The 23,822-nt window shown below is 39.2% G+C and overlaps 1 protein-coding gene across 1 annotated transcript; it reads right to left on the bottom strand.

The window, feature by feature from the left end:
* Positions 1–226: 226 nt before the first annotated feature.
* Positions 227–22,723, bottom strand: CAV3 (caveolin 3). Its single transcript, XM_051975806.1, has 2 exons — positions 22,496–22,723; positions 227–1,045 (listed from the first exon to the last, which is right to left on the bottom strand). Exons 1-2 carry the CDS (start codon positions 22,604–22,606, stop codon positions 704–706), a joined length of 453 nt encoding a protein of 150 aa, XP_051831766.1. The 5' UTR covers positions 22,607–22,723; the 3' UTR covers positions 227–703.
* Positions 22,724–23,822: the final 1,099 nt, after the last annotated feature.

The following is a 23,822-nucleotide window of genomic DNA, read 5'->3' as shown; positions in this document are numbered from 1 at the left end:
TGGGGTCAAATAGAACAAACTGAATTTTTTCCTTTGGCATAACAGACCAGTTATTAGAAGATAGTTATTATATCTCTTTGGAATTTTCTCTTTTTAAGATCAAGCATCCTGAGTTCCTCTAAGAGTATTTTTGGGAATATAGAATATCCTTGGGGAAGCAAAATAAACATTTTAGGAGGACACTTTGCTCTAACCTTATGAACAGAAATAAAATGAACAACTTCCCCCCCTGTAGCCAAAACCCTTTATTAGATTCCAATCTGTTAATCATGATTGCTTATTGTTGCTAAAATTCAGGGGTTCACAGGGTTTCAGGAAACAATGACCCCAGCTGGGAAGAGGCTGGTTTCATGCCATAACAGTGAAGATTTAAGATTACAGTACAAATGAGTGCCCAGACTCATACAGTAGCTGCCCTCTGAGCAAATGGCCATCATCCTGGCTGTGGGATCCCACGATGGGAGACAGGGACAGAATGAGGACAAGTGAGCTCAAATGTCATTATGTCACTTCCATTTCTCTACACATTCTTGTTTCAGAAAGAGCAACAAGTCTCTATAAAATAAAATCTGTAGAAATTCCCATGGAGCGTTATTGTAGAACTAGTTGTAGCTTTATATTCCATCTCCCTTTCTTCCCTCCCTCCCACCCTCACCCCAACAGGCTCCCGGGTTTTATTTTCCCCTTTCTCCCCCAACTTTATCTAGGCCTCCTTTCTCAAGGCCACTTTGATACTGCTGAAGATTTGGCCAAAAGCAGCAAAGACGGGATGGCAGAAGGTGTGGACACAGAGGGAATAGATACGGCTGACGCACTGCATCTCAATCAGGCAGCTCTTGATGCAGGGTACCACGGCCCAGATGTGGCAGAAGGAGATGCAGGCAAAGATGAAGCCCCAGAGGAGGGCCAGTGGGACACCCAGCAGGGTGGAGATCAGGCGGTAGCACCAATACTTGCTGACCGTGAAGGTAGTGTAGCTGACCTTCCAGACGCCATCAAAGCTGTAGGTGCCCTCGGGTTCAGCAATCACATCTTCGAAGTCCACCTGAGGCCCAGTCCAGAGTGAAGGAAGAAAATACAAGGTCAAAACACAAGACTTGGAATCAGAAAAACAGCCACACTCGATGGCAAACTGATGGCAAAGGGCATAAACAGAACTGGGACAACATCAATAGAGAAAATTACAGCAAAATGGTGGCAACTGAATAATGTGACATTATAATGACCAAACTTGGTTCCATGAGAAAACAACTCATCTTCTCCTTTGTAGGGGGAAGAACATTATGTGTATGTCTGAAGTATGTATATATGTATGTATAATGCCAGATTTTTGAGATATAGTAGTCTCATTGAATTTTTCTCCCCTCTTTTAATTTTTTTAAAATATGGGATGACTCTGAGAGAGGAGGCAACAATGGAAAATGTAGGGGATGTAAAAAGTATATCAGCAAATTTATTTTTTAAAAGGCAACAAAATTTATAGATAACTATAGGTTAACAAAACATCTAGAAGAAACTTTAACAATCATTTAGTATGAAATTTTCAATATGACTTATGAGAGAACTGATAAAGTAACATTCAGAGATGTTCTGGTAAAAATTAGATTTCTGGGTTTGTGGCAGGGGGCGGGGGTGGGGGGATAAGTACCCACAGCACACTTTTAAGTTTAATCTGTAATAACATTTTCCCCATCATTTCTTAAGTCTAGACAATCAACAACAATGAATAAAACCCTGATTTGAATTGATTATGATGGTGACTAGAATTCAGCTTGAAAGTTCAATTATTCTACTAAGCCTTAAATTCTACTTTGGAAAAGATGAGAAAAGTTATCCTTCTCCATTCCATGGTGTCTTTGCAGGCAGATGTGTAATTGGATTAACCGGTCTTTGTGAAGAGAGACAAGGTTTCTAGAGAAGCAGAATAGTGAGGTAGGACCAGTGTGTCTCCTATTCTTATCTCCTTTTCCTTTTTCTCATTGTCCCATCTAAGATGCCCAATGCTGATTCCTCTTTCTATTGAGAACCTATTTATGGAGCCTTCAGTCACATTGAAGAATAAGTAACTGCTAACACTTTAGTGTAGAATGCTTCTTAGTGCTTTTACATTTTTAACAGTGATTAACATTAAACTAGTGAGGTGATTTCTTGGAAGAGACACAGTCACTAATCTCTATTAACTACCAAAATCTCTTTGTCTCTAAATTTGTCTCTCTTCTTCCTCCCTCCCTCCTCTCTCCTTCTTCCTCCTCCTCCTCCTCCTCCTCCTCCTCCTCCTTCTCTCCTCCTCCTCTCCTCTTCTCTCCTCTTCTCTTCTCTCTCCTCTCCTCTTCTCTTCTCCTCTCCTCTCTCCTCTCCTCTCTCTCTCCTCTCCTCTCCTCTCCTCTCCTCTCCTCTTCTCTTCTCCTCTCCTCTCTCTCTCTCTCTCCTCTCCTCTCCTCTCCTCTCCTCTCCTCTCCTCTCCTCTCCTCTCCTCTCCTCTCCTCTCCTCTCCTCTCCTCTCCTCTCTCCTCTCCTCTCCTCTCTCTCTCTCTCTCTCTCTCTCTCTCTCTCTCTCTCTTTCTCTCTCTCATTTTCTTAGCAGGAGTTTTATTGTGAGTTCAAATTCTACCTCAGAAATTACTAGTTGTTTTACGCTGGATAAATCATTTAATCTTGTTAAGATTTTTTTTTAAATTTGTAATATGGGGATAATAATAGCACCAACTCCACAGGATTATGAGGTTCAAAGGAGATAACATATAAAAATGCTTTGAAAACCCTAAATATCTTTATAAATACTAGCTATTATTGAATTTACTTCAGGAAAGAAAAAGCATGTTTAAGTTGGCACAGTGTCTCTAGGTCTTAAATGGCTCCAATCTGAGGAACTCACTGTTCATCAGCTGACAGTGCATCCTTTTTACTCCTTCCTTCTACCAAGTAGAGGAGAATCCTGTGCCCATCTACCCTGAATTAGAAGAAATAGTAAAAAGAATGCTCTGGGGAGCTAGAAAATGGGACTATTATTTTGGAGACAATAGGCTGATTTCCTTTGTCACAGCTACTTGCTACTGCAATAATTTTCTAGAATTAGAAATAACTTGGGAAAATAGTTAATAATAACAATAATAGCACTTTCATAGCTATATGTAACATACATAAATAATAATGATATTTGCAAAGCTCTTTACATGCATTATCTCCCTTGATGCTCACAGTACTTCTGTAAGACAAGTGTTATTGCTAGCTCCATTTTACAGATGAGGAAAATGAGTCTGAGAGAAGTTAAAGACTTTGCCTTACAGATAGTTCATGCAGCTAGTAAATGTGTAAAGCTGGATTTGAACTCAATTTATCTTCTCTGTTAATTGCTCTTTCTGGCTCCATTCTCTCTTCTTTCAGATTCTTCTTTCTCATGAAAAGAAATTTTCCAAAACACAGATCTGACCACATCATTCCTCTGCTCTAAAACCTTCAATGACTTTCTATTTCCTCTAATGTAAAACACAAATCCCCCAGATTGGCATTCAAGTCCTTCCAACACTGGGAAGTCTGTTCTAAACTTCTTTCACATTACTGTTCTTCATTTATTCTCCTTCATATTTTTCCTTCATCGCTCTTTCTTTCCTGCCCAACTATACTACTTGCTTACTTCTTTCATTCTGTAGGCCATCACCTGAGAAGCACCATGATATAGTGAAAAGAACAGCAGGTTTGGAATTATAAGATATGTATTTATATTCTGATTCTGCCACTTGTTAGCTGTGTGATCTTGGGGAAGTCACTTAGCTATTCTAGTGTCAGTTTATGCATTTGTAAAATGAGAGGTTTGGACCAGACGGCTCCTAAAGTCTCTTTGAAGTTCTAAACCTATGATCATCATGGTTCTGTCTTCACACATTTACTTGGCATCTCCACTTTGCCTGGCATTTGATACCTTCCAAACTCTACCTTTCAGAATGTTATCTTCCTTCATTAAGCCTTTTATAATCCTGCCAAGTGAAGGTATTCTTTTTCTTTCTAATATTCCTAAATGACTTTGTCTGGATTTCTGCTCCTCCCTGTCCCCTGCCCATCATTCCCTAATGTATCATAATCTTCTACAAATATGAATTCATTCCTCCAGTAAAACATAAGCTCCTTCAGCAGTATCTGTTTTCTTTTTGTCTTTGCATAGTAGATGTACTTATTATTGTGTACTTATTATTATTATTATTATTTTTGCTGAGGTATTTGGGATTAAGTGACTTGCTTAGGATTACACATCTAGGAAGTGTTAAGTGTCTGAGGTCAGATTTGAACTCAGCTCCTCCTGACTTAAGGGCTGATGTCTATCTACTACCCCAGCTGGTGTACTTCTTAATGGGTATTTGTGGAATTATGATATTTTGACTTTAGTGGCATTACCTCTGTTAGGATGTCCCATACTGCCAGTACCTCCATCCTAGAATCCAGTCCAGGTGGGGCTTGGTGTGAGTTCTTACCATCCCATGGATTTGAAGGTACAGGGAAGTTGAGACCCTCTGCGAGCTTTAGGGCTAAGTATGTCTCAACACTGGGAAGCTAATGGCAGAGCACGGTAGCACACAGACATCCTTAGTCTGTAAAGCTCTTGTTTGGCCTAGGACCAAGAGACCACTTTGGGATGGGAGTAGGATTTCCCTTCATGGACTCTTCTGAGTGTATTCTGATACTTTCTCCTCCCAGAGCATTCCAAGCCATTCATGCCTCTCTGTAAGGGAGGAGAGCACTGGACAGTGCATTCTCAGGCAAACAGGTGGAGCCAAGAACTCGCTGGTGTACATCCCACATGCAACTTTTAAGTCGCTGTCAGAAATTCTTGTGGTCCTGTGGCACCATGGGAAGTGGGTTGTGTGAAAAATCACGGTCTTTGACTTCAAGAGAAGTCTTTCCTAGCTCAGGCTTACATTCTTTGTCTGCTAAGAGTATGACACAGAATGCTTGATGGAGAGGGATGAACTCCACACTATCAACCTCAGCAATATCCCCCTATCAACTTAATAAAATACTTCTAATCAATTAAAAACCATTTTCACGAGTGCTTCCTGTTTGCAAGACCACACTGAGGAGGGGCAAAGGGATACAAAGAAGCAGCTCTTGATCTCAAAGGACAAATTGTTAAAAAAAAAAAAAGTGAAACAAAAATATAAGGCAATAGATAATTAGTTGCCAAATCAGAGCTCTTGGCTCTAAATGCAACAGGAACTCAGAGCATCTATTGTTTATGAATTTTCAAAAACTACATCTGAATTTCTTCATGTTTTAGTTTGTTCCAGTCCGTAAAGAATAAGGTCCATATTTCCCTAGCTCTTGTGTTGAGAATTTATTTTTAAAACCATCTCCTGCTTCTAGGGGGCCTTTCCTAATTAGTTCAGCAGTCTGGGATTCAGCAACCTGCTTTCTCCTGTATGTAACCTTTGTGATTTTGTGCATTTTGAATACATCTGGTCTCAGGTTCTGTTTCCAGAATGAAGCAATTTAATGATTTTTACTCCGTCATCCTTTGTAGCCTTTCTCTTCCCTTGACTTTTGTAATTGCTGTTCTTCCCCCTCATGAATATATCTATTAATGAAGACTAAATCCAACTTCTCGCTTTGGTCAGGGTGCCAGGATATAAGTGCACTTAAAAGATTTAGAAGTCATTGGCAAAGTTACTAGTCAGCCATTGCTGACACTATCGCCCAACGCAGAGGTGTTTTCTACATTAAGACTGCAGGTAGTTTACAGAACAGTCTCGATCATAAGACTTCCTCCAAACCACATGGCTACTTAGATACATATTGAAGTTGAGAATTCCTGGGAAGAGATTCAGCCATTCAAGGAAACAGAGAATTTACACGATTGCTTGTTAATTCTTCTCTTCAATTCTGTGGTTATAAGAGAACATTCCTTAAGTGTTGGTGACTGAGCATGGTTTGGCATGGTATCAAAACCTGGTTCATGAATATGAGAGAGAAAGAGGGGGGAGGGGAAGAGAGAAGGGAGAAAAGAGAGAGAGAAGGAGAAAGAGGGGGGAGGGAGGGAAGGAAAGAGACAGAGATGGAGACACAGAGAGAGTCAGAGAGATAGAGATACAGAGATAGAGAGAGTTAGAGATGGAGAGAGAGACACAGACACACACAGAGAGATAGACAGGGAGACAGACACAGATACAGACAGACACAAACACAGAGACAGAGACAGAGAGAAACACACAGAGAGAGACAGAGACACACACAGAGAGAGCCAGAGAGAATAGAATATGAAATGATTGGTGGTTGTTCTTCATTCTGGAAGAGGATCGATTATGTTAGAGTTAAGTTACAGTGCGTCTAACTATAGCTGGTCAACTCAATATGAGCTCGGAACGTTCCACTACGGGTTAGGGACAAATAGTCCATGGGAACATTTGAGGGTGAATTCTCTAAATTTGTGCATCTTGCATTTCTTCTGAGCTAATTTGATTTTTCCTTGCTCGTAGAGTTCCAATGAAAGCATGCCATGCTGGGCGGTCCCATGTCATTGTCTGTCCCATATCACACAATCACTTCAAAGTTCCAAAGTTCCCAAAGTGTCCATATTCCAAAGAATGTGTACTAGTTGTTGAATATAAGCACTGAGGGTGTTGAATACTGGAGAGTGTAAGGAAAGGCATCTGAGCCCCAATACCTGGATCTAAGTGCATGTTGGGCACACGGGGCATGTATTCAGGGATCAGACAAAAACACCTAAGATTAGCTTGTGCAGCTGGACTGCAGAGGTTATAAGTCTTTGCTCCAGTGTTAGAAGCATTTTGGTATCCAAATGAATCAGTTCTAGTAGCTATAGAAAGCTGTTGAGCACAGTTCTGAACACATCCCTCCTTCAGTAGCCTAAGCACAGCAAAAGAGACCATTTGGGAAGAAGCCAAAGGATCCAGAATCTCTATCCAACCAAATTATCAATGAGTATGAGGTGTGTGTGTGTGTGTGTGTGTGTGTGTGTGTGTGTGTGTATGTGTGTGCAAGTATGTGTAAACTCTCATGGATATTTCCCAGTAATACTAGTGCCAAAGAGGTACCCCCTGGTTCTCTTTTTTTCTCCAGTGATTTCTTTCTTCAGTGATAGAACTGTAACTGCTCAATCTAAATACCAGCCTAAAAGTTCACATCTCCCAAGTTTTATATGTTCCCTTCAGGCAGAAAGAGTAAGAAAGAGCCTGATGCTCATCATGGGGTTTTTGGCTGAAGCTACTGCCTTTCTGCCAGTACCAGAAGCTAAGGGAATATTCTTCTGGTGAATAATAGGTTTACTACAGATTAACTGGTTCACCTCCCCTGATAGTTATAGTAACTTATCAGATGCAGTCAAGACAGTGGATACATTTAGGAGGTATTCAAAATCTGGGTGCTTTTCCTCTCAAGCCTCAGCTGTTTTTTCTCCTCTGAGCAGGGTATGATGTAGCTCCTTGGCCCTCTTAGGGGACATAGGGACCTTTTCTCTATCATCCAAATTTAGGGGCATGGAGGCTATTGTAGTATGAGGTGATCAGGTCACACACACACCAAGAATTCATTTTCCTCTCAGCCAGGCCCACTCTCAAGGAGCTAGCATCAATCCCATTTCTCATTCTCCTCAGTCACCAATGCTACCACTCAGACCCAAAGCTATAACTAGGGTGTGGTGATAAGAGCTTCCCCCCAGGTTCCAGATTTAGAGGATAAAGTCAAGAAGTATATGTTAAGTGCCTACTATGTGCCAGGCACTGACCTTAGGGTCAAGTTAGCAAGAAGTAAGCAAGTTAGCAAGCTAATAAGTTAGCCAGAAGTGTTCATTCAAAGAGGCTCCTCTGGGACCTGCAGCCTTGTGGATCTCCCCACCGACCTGCCTCCTCTCCACCTCAGCACCTCACTACCCTGATCCATCTTCCTCCATAGCTTCAAAATGTTATTTCAAAGCATTTTTTGGTGCACTGAATGGAGGCGGGGCTTGGGGTGGTGTCCCAGATGCAAACACTAGTAGACACAGCCCCATTTGAACTAGACATCCTGTGATGTGCCCAAATTCCTTCCATGCACAGGCTGACTTTGTCAAAAGGAGCTTTGTTCCCTGCGGGTTTGCTAGTTGACAGGGATATTGTAACCACCACTGGCAGATGAATTCACAAATTGGATGACTTCCCCAATATTGAAATTGTGGAGAGTAATGGCAGTGGGGACTGGCTGCCTGAGAAAAGGGAATTTTCTCTCCTTCCTCCTTAACATGTAGAGCCTTGGGTGTTTGAGGGAGCATCTCTTAATTATTCATTTTCTTAGAAATCATTGGTCCTAATGTTTCAATTCCCAGCAATGCTTTTCACTAAGGGATTGGGGGTGGGGGGAGAGAGCTGGCTCAAAGTCTCCCTGTAAGTCCTTGTCTTCTAAGCGGCTCCTTCTCTGTAAATCAGAGGGAGCCAGTATAGAGACCTGCAGCTGTCCCTCTAGCTTGGAGCTGAGAGAAGGGCCTGCTTTGGTCACAATGCATTAAGTCTCTCCCTGGGAAGGAGAAGATAGCATTTATGTAGCTGGAATCGGGCAATTTTGTGGTGCATGCCAATTTCCCCAAACAATACAGCGGCTTCATCCCTTAATTAGTTACTAGAATTGCAGGGGAAATGACTTATTTTTGTGGGGGACTGGTAATGTTCCCTTTGCAGAATGTTCTGTCTGTGTCTGAAGGGAGAGAGAGAGAGAGGGAAGGGAAATGAATCTGTCTAACTAAGTCAGGCAGCCTCTCCTAGATTTATTTTGGGAGCAGGAAGGTGGTAGTTTGATTAGTGTGAGCCAGCTGGAGCAGCAGTGGGACAGGGTAGATAGTGCAGAGGGCCTGGAGCAAAAGCAGGAGGCTAGGGAGGTTCTACGTGGAGCTGCCAGCTTATGGGATGTCCTGAATGAGTTAATGTAAGTCTGCTATTGTGAAATTCTGCCTGACCTTCCCAAAGACTCACCCATTTTAGCTAAAATACCTAAGTGCCTCCATGGAAATGAAAATATATCATCATCATTATTGTTCAATTGTTTTTAAGTCGAGCCTGATTTTTGTGACGCTTTTTTGCATTTTCCTGACAAAGGTACTAGAGTGATTTGCCATTCAGCTTCCTTCTTGCTCTCCAGATCATCTTACAGATAAGGAAACTGAGGTAGGGTAAAGTGTTTTGCCCAGGACCACACAGCTAGTAAGTGTCTGAAGTCTGAAGATTTGAACTCAAGGAGGTGGGATTTCTTGACTTTTGTTCTGGTGTTCTGTGCCACCTAGTTCCTCCTCCTCTTATTATTATTACATATTAATTATAATAACATCATATATTATTAATTGCGTATAGTGTGATGATGATGATAATGTAATTAGAGATACAGCATGGCATAATAAATCAAGACCTCACCTCAGAGTCAGGAAGTTCAAATCCTGGGTTCAAGTCTTTCCTCTTTCAAGTACTGGGGGTGTGATTCTGGACAAATCATTTTACCTCTTCATGCAACAGTCTGAAAAATTAACTAATACTAGGTCATAGAGGCAGTATGGGAATAATAGATAGAATTAAAATTATTTTCAAATTCAACTTCTGGTTTCTACTGTGGCCTTCAGAAACACCTTGGGATTTGCTTATTAAATCAAGGATGGGTTATCATGTGTATCTGTGGAGAGATCACCCCATGAGGACATCACATGTTTTTGGTGGTCTAGTAATATCTGAGATATAACACTTAGAGTTTACTGAGCACTTTGCTCATTAGACTGTGAGCCCCCTGAAGATAGGGACTGCCTTTTGCTTTATTTATTTATTTTTTGCATCCACAGCACAGTGTCTGGCACATAGTAGATGCTTAATAAATACTTATTGACTATCTGATCTCATTCATTCTTCAAAACTTTTTGAAGTAGTTAATATTAATATGAATCCTATTTGTTGCCTTTATGGATCTCAATCTCCTTATTGATAAAATAAAACCAGTGAATTCGGGGGTCTCCAAGTCCTTCCTGGCACTAAAATGTAATGTTATGCTAACATTGTATTGTGTCACATTCAATCATTTTTAACTGGGATTCTTGAACAGGGTTTAGGGGCTTGGAATCATTCACTGAGCAGGGGGCTGGAAGAGACAAGGAGGAGAATGAACACTGAGATTGAGAAGAGCTATCTGGAGGGTAAGCTTGCACTAAATATCAGTGTGTGGGTGTCTGGGCCCCCAGAGTTGGCAGGTGTAGAGGATTATCAGAGGATTATATTACACATAGGAATAGCTTGCAGATGGCAAACCAATACTGGGCATGCAAATTAAGCCACCAGCATGGTCAGAACCCTTATCTTGGACCCTCCTTGTGAGTGATTTCTTTTGTCTGGATTATTTTTACTAGTGTGTAAGATATTTACTCTGTCTGGACTTATAGGATCATGGAAATAGAAGGATTCAGAGAATCATTTATCTGAGGTAACAAACTCCTTTTAAATAGGGAGAAACTGAGTCATAGAGAGGGGAGAGGCTTGTCCAAAAATTATACAAGCAGCATGGAATAAAGCTGGTATTGAAACACAGCCATTCTTGTATTTAAATCCAGTACTGTTTTTTCACTATACCTCCTTAGTCCCCATTTCACAGAATCACTCAATTAATCAACAAACATTTGCTGAATGCCTACTATGTACCAAACACAAGGGATATAAAAACAAAAGCGAGATGATCCCTACTAGCAGAAAGCTTATGTTCTATTGCAAGCAGGGAGGAGGTTGAGTGGATCTTTCCAAGGTCTCTCCCAACTCTGACTTTCTGTATCTGACTTGCCTTCTTCTTCCCTGCTCCCTCATCCACATCACTTTGTAGAACCAAAAGGCCCTTAGAGATAACAGCATCATAGCTAGAAGGCTGCTTATTGATGATTTAATCCAACCCTACCATTTTATGGAGTAGGAACTGAAGTTTTGAGAGGATGAATGACTTGCTAGAAGCCACACAGCTAACAAATGGTAGAGCTGGGCTTCTCTCTGGGCTGTGTGCTCCACCATGCCTCAGCTCTTCATCCTGAAACCTTTCTCCAGCTCTGGAATTTGCCCCTTTGGAGCAGTCCCTGCCCTTCCTGCCTCTTCTCCCAGAACCAGTCCTGTCTTATTCTCCAGGTTGTATTCCCACTTAGCACAATGCCTGGCACATAATAAGCATTTAGTCAGTGTTAATAAATTACCTGATCAGACATAGAGAAAGATAGTTTATGAGAAGTTATTCAGTCAAACGCTTTCATTTTTCAAATGATGGAAGAAAGCCTTTGAGAAAGTTGTCATTTCCTCAAATCAATTAGCAAATAGCAGAGCTAGGATTCAAACTGAGGTCCTCTGACACCTTGTCATTGTAGAGGCAGCTGGTGGCACATCAGGTAGAGCTGGGAGACACCTGGATACAAATCCTGCCTCAAATACTGAATTATTAGCTGTGTGACTCTGGACAATTCACTTTTCCTGTTTGCTTCAGATTCCTTATTTGTGAAAAGGGATAATAATAGCACCTCCCTCATTGAGAGAATCAAATGAGATATTATAGGTAACAGTGGTTAGATAATGTATGTAAAGAAATCCATCATGTACATAATATGTACTATATATAATATACATGGCACATAGTAGGTGCTGTATAGATGCTTATTCTCCCTGGCACATGGTAGGTGTTATATAAATGCTTATTCTCTCTCTTACCTCTGCCATTTCCATAAGATGTACTTCCCAGGCCTCTAGTTCTGTTATGTTTCTCATTATCATAGGTATAGAGCTGGAAGGAACTTTAGTCAGCATTAATATAGTTCAACCCCCTCACCTTGTAGATAAGAAAACCAAGACCCAGAGGGACAAAATGAACTTTCCCAATGTCACTAATTGGCTGAGTTGGGAATGGAACTCTGGTCTCTGACATCAGTTGCGATGCTCTTTCTACTGTACCAGTCACCTCCCTTCCAGGGACTTCTTAGCAATGGGAAAGTAGTTCCAATTAGTCATTGGAGTATGAGTAGGCTTAATGGGTTTGTCCTGCAGGGAACAAATGTCTACATTGGGAAAGGGGACCTGAGGCAGAGGATGCTGCTTCATTCAAAAAAATGAGAGATTCTTGGTGACTTCTCTGTGTCTCTAGTATGTGGTGTGTGTGTGTGTGTGTGTGTGTGTGTGTGTGTGTGTATTTGTGTATGATATTTTGTACTTAACTTGGACTTTTCCTAGCGCTTGAACAAGTAATGGTTATATTTGAGAAAGTTCAATTTGATGCTTTTAAATGGGAACACATTAAGTCATTATCATTTATCATGGCTCAGCTCTGCTTGGAAACATCACTTTTTGAAACCCAAATAATTTGCCTTTTATCTAGAGCATTTCATATTGTGAGTTAAGAAGACTTGTTACCAGCTAGTTTTTAGTTAATGGACCTTTCCCCCTGCATGAGACTGTGTATAGGCTGCACATCAACAGGGTGGGCTGAACATTGGAAATCTGAATGATGAATGAGCCCTCTGGGAGAGTGGGAACTGTTCTTTGTCTTCTATCCATCCTTCTATCTGTCCATCCATCCATCCATCCATTCACCCATCCTTCTGTCTACTCTCTGTCTGTCTGTCTGTCTATTTATCATCTATCTATTCATTCAATCATCTATTAATCTATATATCTATCTTTTAAGGCATACTGAGCCCTTATCCCTATCTGGCACATGGAGAAGATGCTTAATAAATGCTAGTTGATAAATTTATTATTCTGGCCTAACTATATTATTAGTTACATAGATTTAGTGTTTTAAAAGGTGTGATGATCCTCACTTCTGCCTCTTAGATTCCCTAACTTTCCTTCAAAACTCAGTTTAAATGTACTTTCTCACATAAGGTCTTTCTGGATCCCCCAGTTGCTAGCATCCCATTAAATTATTATATATTTAATTTTTATATAATTTGCATTTATTTATATGTATATATAGACTATTTCCCCTCAACACATGTGCCTGACATGTAATGAGCACTTAATAAATGATTCTTGAATTGAAATGTCTTCTTTGCATGTCGTACCACTAGACTGTATACAGTCCAAGTCCAAGTACTAAAAAGGAGAGAAGGAGCCCAGAAAAATCAAGTAGGAAAACCTTGAGAACCTTGTGGTGTCATACTTAGCTGTATGGTTTTGGGCAAATGGAAATTTATAGTCAGAAGATTTGTTATCAATCCTATCTCTGTAACTCATTAGCTATGTCACCTCAATTAAGCCACTCCATCTGTCTGTCTCATCTCTAAAGTGAGGAACTGGACTATATAATCACCAAGTTCTTTTCTGGCTCTAAATAGATAATTTTATTGTATCTTGCTTCCTCTATCCCTAAACTCCACTGGCATTGGCAATTTGGTTCTCCAATGGGTGGTTGGGCAACTGATTCCTGCCTTTAAGTTTGTACCATTGGATAGCCCTCAGGGGCTTGGGGTTTTCTGGTTCATGAGCTCCCATCTTGTGTGCCCCCTCATTATTGATTAAATATTCAGTTAATTAGGTTTTAGAAAATGGTACTTACTAATGTAGTATTCTAAGAACAGTTGGTACAAAAACGCACTCCCAAGAGCTAGGAACACACTAATTCCTGCAAGTACATATAGAGTTCAGAGAAAAGCTGGCTCAAGTTTAATTAATATGATGTGACCAAAGGGCAACTCATAATTTAAATTATTTCTCTGGGTCTCAATTTTCTCTTTTGTCAAATGAATAGGTTGGACAAGATAATTTTTTAATTCTCTATAAACTCAAACATTCTTTTATCTCGATTTCCACAGAATCTTTTCCCCATTGCTCATGGATCTACTATCTTTTTTCCTCCCTGAAAATAGGAAATTTTCCTTTATTTTACTGACAGCTATTTCCTTTTCCAGATGCAGTTAGGAGGATTCTGAAAAAAAAAGGATGTCTGGGAAAATAATATTGATATTCATTCTAGCATCAGGCAGCTTTGACCCAGGAGTATTTAGTTTCCCTTTGAGTGAACAGATGGTTCTTTGGCTATAGACAAAGCAACTTTGGACATGTCAGTAGAGTCTTAAATTGAGGGAGTTTCCCCAGTAGTGGGGAAATGGGGCTTGTGAGATCAGTTTTTATAGAAGATTACTTGCTTCTTACAGTGAGATGAATAGAAAGCTTCATGAACATGAACTGAACATGTAGTAAGTCTTTAGTTTTGACCAAATATGTCTTTTTTTTTAAACCAGTCTTAGGAACTTTTAAAATCACTTCCATGTACAATGATCTCCTGGTTCTCCTCATTTCACTCAGCATCAGTTCATGTAATTCTCTCCAGGCCTCTCTGTACTCATCCAGCTGGTCGTTTCTTACAGAACAATAATTCTCCATAACATTCATATACCACAATTTATTCAGCCATTCTCCAATTGATGGGCATCCATTCAGTTTCCAGTTTCTTTCCACTTCAAAGAGAGCTGCCACAAATATTTTTGCACATGTGGGTCCCTTTCCCTCCTTTAAGATCTCTTTGGGGTATCAGCCCAGTAGAAACACTGCTGGATCAAAGGGTTTGCATAGTTTGATAACTTTTTGAGCATAGTTCCAAATTGCTCTCTAGAATGGCTGGAGCTGTTCACAATTTCACCAACAATGTATCAGTGTCCCAGTTTTCCCACATCCCCTCCAATATTCATCATTATTTTTTCCTATCATTTTAGCCAATCTGAGAGGTGTCATGGTATCTTAGAATTGTCTTAATTTGCATTTCTCTGATAAATATTGACTGATTGACTAAAAATAGTTTCAGTTTCTTCATCTGAAAATTGTCTGTTGATATCCTTTGACCATAAAATTACTTCCAATAGTAATAATAACCATTCATATTTCTCTGGCCCTTCAAAGATTTTATAGCAATCTTGTCATATTGACCTTCATACAAGCGTTATCCCCATTTTCTAATACGGAAACTGAGCCCCGTGTGTCCATGATAACACAGCTAGTAAACTTTGGAGGTCAAACTTTCTTCAAGGACAGTATTGTATAGATTATCTTTTACAAGGTATGAATAAAATCTTTGGTTCTGCTAATCACTCACATTTGTATATTGGCTTTAGAGTTTATAAATTCATTCAACAAGCATTTATAATTAAGTACCTTCTATGGATCAGAGGTTGTATTAGGTGTGAAGGAAACTAAAAGCCAAATGAAATGCCCTTTGTCCTCAAAGAGCTTGTAATCTAATTAGATGATAAAACATCCAATCAGATAAATGCAGATATACCTTGTGGGTGAAGGACTAAGAGCTGACTAAGAGGATCTTTCCTATAAGGGAGGTAGCTTGTGCATTATTAACCTTATTTTACTGAAGAGGAACCTAAAATCTATGCAAATTACAAGTGGAAGCATCAACTTTGTCATTGGTCTAATTCTGTTTTTAGTGTTTTTCTGCTCTTTAAACTCTTTTCAAGAGCATCAAATAGATATGTTGGGAGCCTCTAGGGTAGTTTAATACTCTACTCATAATATTCTGCAGTTATTTACTGCTCAAGGCAGCATTAAAGAAATTTAGTCTAATGAGACAAATTCATTAGACTAACATCAAACAACTCAATGGGAATTTCTGGTCTAACAATGGTTTGATTGATGGAATGTGTGGAAGCAGTGGTCAAAGAGTAGATCCCTCTCACTTATCTCCCTCCCAGTTCCATTTCTTCCTTTTCCTTAAAGTCAAAGGTGAAGTGATTTGTCCATAATCATATAAATAATTTGTACTTGGACTCAGTGGGGCTTGAGTATGACTTCTTACTCCGACACCTGTGAGATCTTGGGTCTATCCTTTCACTTCTGGTCCTGAGTTTCCAGATTTGTAGAACAAAGTGCTTTGATTTGATAACTTCTAAGTGTTTTCCAGCTCAAAATCAGTGATCTTAAACATTAGAGCTAAGATTCAAGCTCACATCTCCCAGTTCTAAGTCCTGTGTCCTAGAATGTTGAGGGGAAGGAGATTTTAGAGATTGCTGACCTTCCTCCTGTCATTTGAGGAAGCTGACTCACATAGCAAGGAGGTGGGAGAGCTATGGCTAACAAGATCTCTGGTTTGTTGACCTATGTCTATGCTGAAAATCTTTCTGCTAACCCTCTCTGCTCTCTCTCCTTTGTAAAGGAAGATGGTATTATTCTGGTATTGGGGAGAAGGATGAACTATGGTCATTGTCCATGATGGGATTTAGGAATCTATCTGTGCTATCTAAATTTTGTCCCCCTTACCCAAGTCAATGTTTAAATACATAATAGGTATTTAATAAATGCTGGTTGGGTCAATTAGGTGTAATGGTAGTAGATAGAGTGCTAGGCCTGGAATCAAAAATATTCATCTTCCTGAGTTTAAATCTGGTCTCAGACACTAGCTGTGCAACCCTGGATGTCATTTAACTCTGCCTCAGTTTCCTTATCTGTAAAATGAGTTATAGAAGGAAATGGCAAACCACTTTAGTATCTGAGATCAGAGTGAATTGGACATGTCTGAAAATGGCTGAACAATAACAAAATACTGGTTGTTGTATGACTTGCTCAGCATCACAGAGATAAACGAGGAGCAGATCCGCATTCAAGCTTAGGTGTTCTGACCTTAGATACTTTGTCTTTTCCCATCACCCCACTCAGAAAGCATTGAAAAACAGGAATAATACTTGCCTCTCCCTTCTTCCCTCCTTTGATATGGATTTTAATTCCTATGGCATATAATATGGTATCACTTAATTGCTGTTTGCCTTAGTTTCCTCAATTGTAAATTGAGAATAATGATAGCAACTACTCCCCCAGGTTTTTGCAAAGAACAAATTAAATATGTATAAAGCACTTAGCACAGTGCTTGGCACATAGTAGGCATTATATGAATATTAATTTTATTAATTTACCATTATACTTTTATTATGATTAATATATAGATTAATCACTATTAGATGAATGTTATTTGTATAATATAATAAATTCTATTATCATTATTGAGCAAAACAGGAAACTTCTCAGACTAATCATTTCAATAATTCAAGACTCAGCACCAAGGAACTGTTAATCATTAAGGCTCTGGGAAGAAAAACAAAAGACTTGCTCTTCTAGCAGAAATACCTGAGATAGGATGATTTCAGAAAGGCCTGGAGAGACTTACATGAACTGATGCTGAGTGAAATGAGCAGGACCAGAAGATCATTATATACTTCAACAACAATACTATATGATGATCAATTCTGATGGACATGGCCCTCTTCAACAATGAGATGAACCAAATCAATTCCAATAGAGCAGTTATGAACTGAACTAGCCACACCCAGGAAAAGAAATCTGGGAGATGATTATGAAGCACTACATAGAATTCCCAATCCCTCTCTTTTTGACCGCCTGCATTTTTTATTTCCTTCACAGGCTAATTGTACACTATTTCAAAGTTTGACTCTTTTTATACAGCAAAATATTTAGCAAAATGTTTGGACATGTATACATATATTGTATTAACTTATACTTTAACATATTTAACATGTATTGGGGAAGGGGGGAAGGAGGAAAAAAGTTGGAACAAAAGGATTTGCAACTGTCAATGCTGAAAAATTACTTTTGCATATATCTTGTAAATAAAAAGCTATAATAATATAAATAAATAAATAAAAAGGAAAAAAAAAAAGAAATACTTGAGATAACCCTCTTGGCTAACTGATTAGTTAGTCAAGTTAGTTAACTCATTTAACTGATTAGGTAAAAATATCACTAATTATTTAATAGCCTGGAGATATTCAAGAAGTCTCTAAACTAGCTGTTTCTGTTGACTGAGGAAGCTTGAGGTAAACTGAGTCTTCTTGGTTATTCTAACCTCTCTGGCTTAATGGATTACTTACCTCTAAATGAATCTCCTTATTGTGAGGGATTATGTGTTTTCTCATAAAATCATTAATTAAGGTAAATTGAACCTATAACTTAAATTTTTAGTTTATGAAGGTCTAATGGGTTTGGGAAAATGAATTTTTTTGTACAAACATTACAATAGAGTGCTCTTATCAGCTCAAGCAAGCATTTGCAAACATTGCCTAAGTTTACTGTGGTCAGCTACAAACACATCTCATCTGCAATAAATTAACTCTATCAGCTTAACTAGGGTCTAGCAAACCTGTGCTACTTCCATCCTAGGAGGCAGTGAAAATTAATAAGATGAGGGGAAGGGTGTGTGTCTTGGATTCCTATGACTATTTAATCATTTCTAACTCTGTAATGGGTGGCCCTTCTCTCTCTGAGCGGACTGCCCACTTCACATGAGATTCTAATAAAGCTTCTGTTTTTCACTTTGAGATATCTCTGAGTAGTCATTTTGAATTAGGGATTGCTATCCCACACATTATGATGATTATAATATCTTTTGAAGGAACTGGGACTTAGAAAAACATGGAGAGAGGAAGACTCAAGGGAGAAAAGGAAAATAGCTGTTTTTGAGCAGGTGAAGACTTATCAAGTAGAAGAGGGATTGGTCTTGTCTTTTTTGGCCCCAGAATCTGGAAGCAGGAAAAATTGATGAAAGTTATAGACAGACATATTTAAACTTAATATATGGGAACACCCAAACAATTCACACTATTCTAAAGTAGAATGGACTAGCATGGATTTCAGTGGCTTCCTCCTCATAGGAGATCATCAAGCAAAGATTGCATGACCATTTGTAGATTCTGTTAGAGAGGGGATTATTCAGGTTGTGGTTTGAGTAAATGATGACTGAATTCTGATATTCTGTGATAATAATGGATGAGGTTATTGTTGTTGTTTTTTATTCATTCCAGTTATGCCTCCATGACCTTATTTGGGTTTTTCTTGGCAGAAATACTAGAATGAATTGCCACTTCCTTCTCCAGCTTATTTTACAAATGAGCAAACTGAGTCAAACAGAGTTAAGTTTCTTGCCCAGGTCACACAGCTAACTGTCTTTACTAAATGAGGTTATTATCATTATGCTCTGTTCTCTACAGCTCCAGAATCACTTACCATGTCAAACATGTGAATTGCCATTCACAGCCTCTAGCACTCAATTTCGATCCCATGGTATAGTTAGTATTTAAATAGCACTTAAATGGCATTGACTTGGATTTGCATTGGATTTTCACAGCCACTCTATGAAACAGTTGGGTTTTTGTTTGTTCATTTGTTTTTCATTTTAGAGGTGAGAAAACTGAAGTTGAGATAGATTAAGAGAGTTGCCTACAGTCCTATTATATGAATCTGACAGAGGATTGGGACCCATCTTCCTGATTCCTAGTTCAGGGCTCTAACTGTTGGCCACTCAGTAACTGTCAAAACTGAAGCTGTTATAGATGATACCTTTACTTTGGATGTTAGAGGATGTAATATATCCTCCTCCCATGAGAATGGCTTTTATAAAAGAGATTCTTAGGGCAAAAGCAATGCTGGACCCAAAGGAATATTTTCTGGTGGTGATATTTTAGTTACTGTGAGCAACAAGTAGATAAAGGAGGAGAATTCCTCCAGATGCTCCTAATACTATATGACTTGTGTGCATGGATTTTAGAAGCCCTGTCCCTAATGGAGTATAAGAAGGATTACGGGAGGCAAAAATTCAGAGCTTCCCCAAACACCTTTAAGATAATAATTCCTTATTTTTGTTTCTAAAGTACTCGATATATATTTGTTGACTCATTTTTTTCTGTGTCCAACTCTTTGTGAGCTCATTTTGGGTTTTCTTGGAAGAGATACCGATTTGCCATTTCCTCTTCCAGTTCATTTTACATATGGGGAAATTGAAGCAAACAAAGTGAAATGACTTGCCCAGGGTCACAGATTTAATAACTGAGGCCAGATTTAAATTCAGGAAAATGAGTCTTTCTCACTTTAGACTTGGAATTCTATCCACCTAGCTTCCTATATGTATGCATGTATACATATGTATATATTATATATATATATATTATATATATATATATATATATATATATGAGAGTACATACTTATGTGAATCTATCCATATATGTATTATATATATATATATATTCATAGACACATATGGATAAATATATTATGTGTATACACATACATACATATGATATTTATTGATTTCTAGACTTAAGAAAGTGATGGAAAAATGTTGAGGCAAATTAAATTTAAAAGTATGTCATGCATATATATCACCCCGTACCCCTGTCCAGCTGATTGTTAAACATATATTCCCTAGTTCAAATCCTGGTGATTGAATAAGTCATTTCCCATGAAGATCAGTGTGATATTGAAAAAAAGAAACCTGTATTTGGCATCTGAGGACCTGCCACTTATAATTTATCTCATCTTGGGGAAATCTCTCTAGGATTCTTCTTTATAAAATAAGGAGTGGGGGACTGAACGAGATGGCTCTCAGCTCAGATATCTAAGATTCCTTTGGGGACTTTGGTTCACTTAGACTACTGTGCTATATCTTCCAATAAGCTCTGGATGCTTACTGGAAGAAACAGGATTTAAATTGTCAGGAAGTATGTGCAGCCACAGTACAAATTAGTTGTGTCAGTGGATTGATGAAATATAGCCAGGAAATGTATAGGAATAATGGAGATTTTAGTAGGGGTGGAGCCACAAGTTGGGAGATGACTTGAGAAATCATGGAGAATGGGAGCCATTCAATGAACAACCAGATTGCCAGCAGCAGATGCTGCAAGGAGAAATTCTCAGCAGTACCCTGCCTGTACTGAAGACACTAATCAACCATTCTGATTGCTGAGAGAACTTTTTTTTGTGCCTTCCCTCTTGGAGTCGGTGTCTTGTAAGAGCTTATTTTCTCAGACTACCATGGGGAGTTGAGGGGGTGCAAGTGTTCTCATTCAGCAAATATATGCTGCACTTCTTTTCTCTTGTTTTATTATTCACTCCCACTTCAATTAAATGGTTTTCAGTTTCTACTATGTTATTTGCTGTCTATTAGCACAGTGAGCCTGAACTTGAGCTAAATTCCATGGGATCATAGATCCAGACCTGGAAAGGATCTCAGAGGCTGGGTCAACCATATTCCCTTTATAAATGAACACATTGAATTTTAGGAAGTAAAATGACTTGCCTAAGTTAACATAGGTTGAGCACCAGGGACACATCCTCTGATGTAAGAGGGCTCTTTTCACTAAATTATACCTAGGTGAGGATTGAAAATTCCCAATCAATTGAGTTAAAATCTAAGATCTTGTAGAATGAGCTGGACCACAGGCTGGTTGCCTCTATGAAAATAGATGAATTCTCAGATCTCTTCTAGCTTTCAATCTTGTGGTCATTTCATAGTAACATCTCTTCTTTTGAATGTCATTTGAAAAATCCTTTCTCCCCCACACTATTGCAAAGTAAGCACTTACTACCACTATGTTACACATACAGAACCTAGAAGAACGAAACCATTGAGCAAGTCACTTAGCTAGTAAGTGGCCCAGCCAAGGGTTCAAACTCAGTCCTTCTGACTCCATGCAACTCTTTCCATTGTCCAACAATGCCTCTCAACAATGAAGTTTGGGATTGAAGAACCTAGAATGAATGAATCTAGACTCTGACTTCTCCTCTTTTGCCAAATGACACCCAATGAAAAGAGAAAGTTATTTTGATTCTGCTCTTTTCTGCTTCTGGGATTTGGGATAGGTGACTCTTTTCTCTGGTTCTCAAGATTCCCATCCACATTATGAAAGGTTGATCTCAAAGGGTCTTTATATCTCTGAATTCTATGATTCTATGAGCATTTTCTCTGGGTTTCTTACAGGTCTCCCTCCTTGCCTTACCTGAAAATCCTGAGAGATGTCATTTTCCCCGGGCTGTACCTCCAAGATGTCAGCTGCTCTGAGAGTAGTAGGGGGAGCAGTCTGGGGAACAGTTCAATTGCAAATGACATGTCACCCCAGTGGCCTGGCATATAGAAGGTGTCTTTGAGGTGTGATGGCCAGGTGGGCTGGAGAAGTGAGTGCCATCAGGTTAGGGGTTATGGTCCTTTGGTAGTGGCTTCCCCAGGACATAAGAGAAGTTTCCACTCACTGTCTCCCATCACCCTTATGTAGAAGATATTCTCAAATTGGGGCAAGTCTCTTCTCTATTCTGGGATCCAGTATCCTTCTCAGTAAATGATTGGCAGGGGCTAAATGAATTCTAACATTTTATGCCTTTATTCTAATTCTTCCAAGACCAAGAAAAACCATATCTCTAATTACTTGTATCCAAGCGAGACCGGTATATTTTCTTGATCATCTTTTATTCTTGCCCCGTTTTGAATATTCTGGAACATTTTCAGTGATTTTTCTTCTAATTATTTCATACTAAACATTTGGGAATTGCTTAAGGGAAAATTCAGGACATAGGTACAACAGTTATAATGAGGCTTTCTGAGAGCCTGTCACTGACTGAAATGAAAATATTCCCCATCCCAGACTGGTAATGGCCTCCACTTACAAAGCAGATACACTCTGGGACACCTAAGCTGAAGCTGGGACAATCCCAGGGCCAAAGCAAAAGGATCAAAATCCTACCTTGACAACATCTTCATTAATATGCTTTGGGTCTCTATTCACCAAATCAATCTCTTTACTGTGTATGTCCTGGATGATTCTGGTTTCTAGGTCCATCTGTTCTTCAGCCATGGTAACACACCCGTTTTACCTGAGAAAAGCCCCAAATCCTTTTGGATGGGGTTGAAAAATACCCTTGAGAGAAGTGGTAAATTCAGTGTCCCCAGCTTTGTACTCTCGACTGTGAAATAAGCCCCACCCCACATGCCGGAGGGACAGCTGTCTCACATACCTCCAGCAACTCCTTTTGGTAAAGCAGGCCGTGGCAGTCCTCCAAGCTAAAATTAAGATAGGAGCTCACCCGGGCCAACCACTCCTTAAAGGGGCTTGTTGGGAGTCTGGCTCACATGCAAGACTGTCATATTTTTGGTGTCTAGCATTTCTCTGGTTACCAAGGTGGGCGTGCAATACGGGGGTAGGGGTACATGGAAACCCTCAGGGAACTGGACCATTGACTAATGGAAAGGAAGATGACTTTGGGGTTTTTTGGCTATTGCTTTTCTCCCTTTGTGGAATAAAGCCCACAAGGATAAGTTGGGCCTGATATGGGAAGCTGTGTTTCACTGGGTCAAGGTTTCACTACACAGCCCTTGGATTGGAGGTGGGAGATGGGCAGCTCAGTTATCTGATAAGGTATGAGAGGTTGCCATGCAAAAATGCTTTTACACAATACATACACATATATGTTCATGTACTTATGTAGATTTTGAGATTGTGTGTATGGCAGAGTGAATCAAAATCATGAACATCTGGGTTTCTGTCCTGCCTCTGAAACAGCGCTTCTATGTGAACTGGGTCACTTAACTGCTCAGTGTCTTGGGCAGCTTTACTAGAGGATGTTTCCTCATTCATTCTCTCTCTCTCTCTCTCTCTCTCTCTCTCTCTCTCTCTCTCTCTCTCTCTCTCTCTCTCTCTCTTCTCTCTCTCTCTCTCTCTGTCTTTGTTTCTCTATCTCATTTTATTTCTCTGTCACATTATTATGATCCATCTGTATCAGTTCCATGACAGTAACACAATGTGAAATATATAAAATATTTGTTGACTGAATCATAAGTATAGTCCCAAAAGAAGTATGTATGTGCTATGTGACATTTCACATATATATATATATATTATGCAATGTATATATTTCTATCCTTTTGCACATATGAAAATAATAGTTTATATCTATATAGATTTTAAGGTTTGCAAGACATTTGATGAATCTCATCTGGTCCTCATAAAAATTTCTGTGAAGTAAGTACTATTATTTTCTTTACTTTATATTTATATATATGATGAAACAGGC

Source organism: Antechinus flavipes, chromosome 1 (assembly GCF_016432865.1).
Source record: "Antechinus flavipes isolate AdamAnt ecotype Samford, QLD, Australia chromosome 1, AdamAnt_v2, whole genome shotgun sequence".
In the NCBI taxonomy this organism is placed as follows: domain Eukaryota; kingdom Metazoa; phylum Chordata; class Mammalia; order Dasyuromorphia; family Dasyuridae; genus Antechinus; species Antechinus flavipes.
The sequence above is the reverse complement of the archived record's forward strand: the minus strand, read 5'-3'. Positions and strand labels throughout refer to the sequence as shown.

Bases quoted from the DNA above. Each gene is read 5' to 3' on its own strand.
- CAV3 (XM_051975806.1), bottom strand. From the start codon at position 22,606: ATGGCTGAAGAACAGATGGACCTAGAAACCAGAATCATCCAGGACATA. The intron at 1,046-22,495 runs GTAGGATTTTGA...ACTGGGCCTCAG, and splicing joins TTAATGAAGATGTTGTCAAG to GTGGACTTCGAAGATGTGAT.